Here is a 5160-nt window from a genome sequence, read left to right on the forward strand (position 1 = left end):
TGATGATATATTATAGGCAAAATCTATATGATAGTACATACAATCAACCATCTACAGATTGATAGTGAACCACCCAGTTCACTTGATAATGAAAATATGGTGTTCAGATCACCATCCAAAACCCAGAATTGAAAAGATTAATACAGTTTAGAAGACATTCACTTATATCTCTAGAAAGGCTATATTTTCCAAACATAAAAAAATCATGTCTATATACCACATTCTCTCAATGTGCTGCCATGAAAAGATTATAGACATATTGTGCTGCAATGAGAAGATTATAAACATATATAACAAAATTACAAAAAGACGGTGAAAACATGCAGAGAGGCTTTTAACCCGGGTATGGAAAGTCCCCCATATCAAAAATGTTCTGCTCCCAAGTGATCTCCAAATACCATTTGCCAATCAATCCCTGTAATCCTTTCTTTGATAATCTGTCCGCTTCCTTGTTGAGGGTCCTTCCAATGTGCTGGATTGTGGAGCAGCCTTGACGTTGCCATAGAAATTCGATCATTTCCAGCCATCCTTGAAGCATGGGGTTGTTGATGGATGCCCTCCCCATGACTTGTTCAATTATAATCTTCGAGTCTCCGTATATGTGCAAAGTGGGGTGTCCAAGGAAACTGTTGAACCAAAGGAGCCCCTAGAGTGCTACTGCTTCAACGTTGGTGTTTGTACCACTATCACAATTCCAGTAAACCCTGTATGACAAATTAGCAGTCATGGCAATCCAAAATCCACATGCACAGGTGTTCCCTTGGGCAGCCCCATCAAAAAACCCCATAGGGTATATGAACTGAACATTATTCTTCATTTTAGGGCTGTTCTTAGAGCATGATGACTGTGCAGAGAAAAATGAAAGATTGGAGGAGATTCTTTCAATTATCATAGAGAAATCTTCCCTACAATTCTGGAATATACTTCTATTCCTCCAATTCCAGATTGCCCAGAAAAGAAAAAGAGGGATGGCCCGCCAGGCAGTTTTTTGGGTACTCCACCATTTTAATGAGTCTCTAATGCAAGTGTGCTGAATGTATGGGAAACCAAATAGGGAAGAAATCTTTTTCCATACCTGAGTAGTAAATTGGCAGTGCAAAAAGATGTGATCATTATCTTCAGTATCATTTTTGCATATGGAGCATATACCGGGGCCATGCCAATTTCTTTTTTGCAGATTTGCCCATACAAGATTTTTGTTATGATATACAAGCCATGTGAAAAGTATAATTTTTATTGGAGCTTTAGTTTTCCAAAAGGCATATAGAGTTTGATGATCCCCTTGTCTGGTGACCATATTTGATAAAGCATGATATGTGTCCGCCACAATAATGTTGTCAGATGCCATTTTACCCAACCATACAATTTTGTCCTGTGTTCCTGTTCGGCAAATGCCAAGCTGCTTCATTATTGAAATAGTATGAATCCATTCCCCTTCCATTTGGCCAGTGAACCCCAAATCTTGGGCATTTTCCATATGGGGAGCGAACCATGCCACCCATTTATAACTTGGCCCCAGAAAAAAATGCCATGCTCATTCAGGTGTTGGATGATACTGTCAGAAATAGTGAAATTCGAACCAACACCCAATATTGGGTCAATACCAATAAGAATGTTATTGCCTGACTAAAATTTCCATGCGAGATGGTGAATAAAATACTTCTCTACTTTCAGGAAACTTAGCCAGATTGTCGAACCTTGTTTGATACCAATTGAGCCATATCGGTACCAAACACTGAAGTCTTTATTCTTTAGATACTTGTGCTGGATGATCTTGCTCCATGTGCCTGCTCCAAATAAGCCCCTCCAGAGGGATTTTATAAGCAATGCCCCACCGAAATGACGAAGGTCCATAATTCCCCAACCACCCATGCCCTTTGGGAGAGTGATATTTGATAATTTGGTCAAATGGTATTTTTTTCCACTGTGGCTTCCCGCCCAGATGAAGTTTGCCATAAGACGATTTATATCGCTAATGATAGAGGCAGGGATATGGAAAAGATGAGCCCAATAGACACCCAATTGTGACAGAACAGCTTGTGTAAGGATAACCCGTCCCCCTAAGGACAGGCATCTAAATTCCCACCCAGAGATTCTTTTGTAGAACCTATCAGCAAGCCATTTCCAATCTGTGGTTCTATAGCAGGTGGGTTTGAGTCGATAACCAAGATATTTCAAGCCATTTTGTATAGGTCTAGCCTCAATTCTAAATAAGCCTTTAATATATGCAATAGTCTCCAAGTCAGATTGACCATAATATAAAACAGATTTATTAATATTCATGATCAGCCCTGAAGCATTTGCAAATCTACTGAAAATGTGAAATAGATAATACCAAGAAAAATGGCAGAGCATACCCATTATAAGGATGTCATAAAAAAAGAGGTTATGAGAAATGTTGATGTTATTTCCCAGCTTCAGTGGTTGGAATTGATCCTCCAGGACCATTTTTTTAATATGGAAACTTAGAGTATCCATGACCAAAATGAATAATAGAGGGGATAGCGAACATCCCTGTCAGAGACCCTTGCCAGCCCGGAAGAACCTTGTTGGGTATCCATTGATGATGATAGCATAGTTTACATTATCCACATAGGTCATGATCTAGTTAATACATTTGGGTTGTAAACCAATCTTGTTAAGGACTAGTCTGAGAAAACCCCAGTCTAGACAGTCATATACTTTTCAGAGATCAATCTGTAGAATAGCAGCTTCAAGTTGTTTCGTGTGAATCAAGTGCATACTTTCTTGTGCATTTTCCACAGCATCATGGATGAGTCTACCCGGAAGAAAACCATGTTGTTCTAGGGAGATGAAGCATGACAAAGTTCTGCATATACGCCCAACAATAGTCTTCGATATGATTTTATAGATGACGTTGCACAGTGAAATAGGCCTGAAGTCAGTGAAACCCTTACCTGAGTTGTTTTTTGGAATGAGGGCGATGTATGTGGAAGTTATATTATGATGGATGAAGCCCATAGTCTTGGATTCCTCAATCATGCCCAGAAGGTCAGCTTTGAGAGTTTCAAAGAAGTGAGTGAAAAGTTTGATTGTCCATCCATCAGGACCAGGACTTTTGTCACTCTTAAACGATTTAAGAACGCCCAATAGTTCTTCTTCAGAGACTTCCATAAAAAAATCCTCATTTTTCTCTGAATCATACATGATTGGGTATGGATCAGTACCATAAACCATGTCATTAGCAGAAGTGTTTTCATTGCTGCCATAAAATTTTTGAAAAAAATGTACAGCAACATCACTTATCCCCTCTTGTGTTTGGTGTATGCGTCCATTAGAGTCCATAATCTCCCATATGGAATTTATATTACGACGATGGTTAGCATATCTATGAAAAAATTTTGTGTTGCGATCACCTTCCTTCAACCATAGCACCCTGAGCTTTAATCGCCATGTAGATTCTTCCATAGTAAGGATTTGCTTCTTCCTGAGTTCCACTGATTGAATGTTTGAGAAGATGTGAGCAAGAAGATAATCAGTGGGCATGGAGGATTGAAAAGAGTCCAAACTTTTTTGGATTTCAACAAGCTCCTTTCTGTTGTACCTGGTTTTCTTTTTCTGCCAGTATTTGACAGTTCCCCGGAGGGAGTCAAGTTTCTCCAGGATGTTGTGCATGGGAGAGGTCCCTGCAGAGCTAAAACTGCCCCAAGTTTCGAGCACCAGTTTATTAAAATCAGGGTCCTCCAAGATTGTTCTATTGAATTTGAAGGGGATGCCTGTGCAAAGTTCCATTTTCCTCCATTGCAGTGTGATGGGTCTATGATCCGATATGAAGTTACTGATGATGTTTACCCAGACATCCCCTAGACGGTCCAACAATTGTTCATGGATCAGAAATCGATCCAGTCTCTTTGCAACGTAGGCAGAGCCAGTGCGCCCATTGTCCCAAGTAGGGGCAATTTTGGAGGGACAAATATCCACAAAGTTGTTCATGAGGATGGCATCCTATATTTTCCCAGCAAGAGGATCAACTTTCCTGAAACATCCCCAAACTTCATCCAGATTGATAGTACAGTTTAGATCCCCTGCTATAATAAGTGACTCTAGGTCCATCAAACCAGAAGATATGAACCGGTCCCAGAAATTCCCTCTATCTCTGTATGGGGCATATATGTTTAAGATATGTACACGGCCAGGCAGGCCACGAATACTACCTTCCAGTAGGATACCAGCGAAACATTCATAGGCCTTAATATTGATCCAGCTGGGATCCCATAAGGCCACCAGACCACCCGAGAGACCCACAGCAGCAGTAGCAGATATATACCAGTTCAGAAACATTTTCTGAAAATATTGGATAGTGCAGGGAACATTGTGCATCGTTTCTTGAATAAGAATAATGAAAGGCTGTAAAGACAACAAAAGGTGTTTGAGGGCTAAGTATTTTGGGGCAGTCCCCAGACCCTGGATATTAAGGGAGATGATGCACATCATGGAAGATCTTTCTCGGGCAGCCATGCTCTAAGGGCCCGTGAGGGGGAGATGTCAGCTATGGGGATGTCAACCAGAAACCGATCCATTGGGGAGGAAAAAGGATTTTTATTGGAACGTCCCCGAAAATGGCAACTGCCATGATTTTGCTTTCTTCGCACAGTAATGTTTCCCACCGAGGTCGGGCTGATGTGGGGAGATGATTGATCCCTAGGCTTATGGATAGTGAGGGTACGGAGATCAAGAGTCTTCCTTTGTAAGAGGAAGTCCAGGTCACTCCCAACAAAATTTGTAGGCGAAGCTATAGGAGAATTTGGTGGAGTAATGCTGAGACATGGGCCTTTATCCTTTGATTGACGGTGAGGTGGTGCCAGAGGAGCAACGTATGCTACTTGCGAGGTGGACGGAATGTCCGGATATGGGTGCAGAGCTGTAAAGGGAGTTGGTATGTCCTGACTAGTGGTAGGCTCGAGTGGCAGATGACATATGAAGGCTGGTGGGCTGTCAGAAAGAGGGAAATCCGATTTGGGGGATACATTCGGGGATGATGGGATGGTAATGGGTGAAGAAACTATTGAACCGAAAGCATGTGGAAGGTGGGAATTTTGGTGTGAATGCATACCTCGTTGATGAGGTTGATGATTGTGTGGCATAGTCCATTTACCGTTGAGACTGTGACGATCCATATCAGAGAGAGACATTGTGGCA

General features: G+C 41.4%; 1 protein-coding gene across 1 annotated transcript; it reads right to left on the reverse strand.

The window, feature by feature from the left end:
• Positions 1-2685: 2685 nt before the first annotated feature.
• Positions 2686-4302, reverse strand: LOC149193312 (uncharacterized). The gene is made up of 4 exons (XM_089407285.1): positions 4150-4302; positions 3566-3966; positions 3378-3458; positions 2686-3223 (listed from the first exon to the last, which is right to left on the reverse strand). The coding sequence occupies exons 1-4, from the start codon at positions 4300-4302 to the stop codon at positions 2686-2688; spliced, it is 1173 nt and encodes a 390-aa protein (XP_089263411.1).
• Positions 4303-5160: the final 858 nt, after the last annotated feature.

The sequence above is a fragment of the Pinus tabuliformis genome, chromosome 2_2 (genome assembly GCF_031772625.1).
Source record: "Pinus tabuliformis cultivar Carrire ecotype Pingquan chromosome 2_2, CPIR1, whole genome shotgun sequence".
In the NCBI taxonomy this organism is placed as follows: Eukaryota; Viridiplantae; Streptophyta; class Pinopsida; order Pinales; family Pinaceae; genus Pinus; species Pinus tabuliformis.

What these genes read in the sequence shown, in the direction of transcription:
- LOC149193312 (XM_089407285.1), bottom strand. Translation starts at nt 4,302, where the DNA reads ATGTTTCTGAACTGGTATATATCTGCTACTGCTGCTGTGGGTCTCTCG. An exon ending in TTCGTGGCCTGCCTGGCCGT is followed by an intron (nt 3,967 to 4,149) that starts GTACATATCTTA and finishes GGGAAAATATAG; the next exon opens with GATGCCATCCTCATGAACAA. An exon ending in GGTGCTATGGTTGAAGGAAG is followed by an intron (nt 3,224 to 3,377) that starts GTGATCGCAACA and finishes ATTTTATGGCAG; the next exon opens with CAATGAAAACACTTCTGCTA.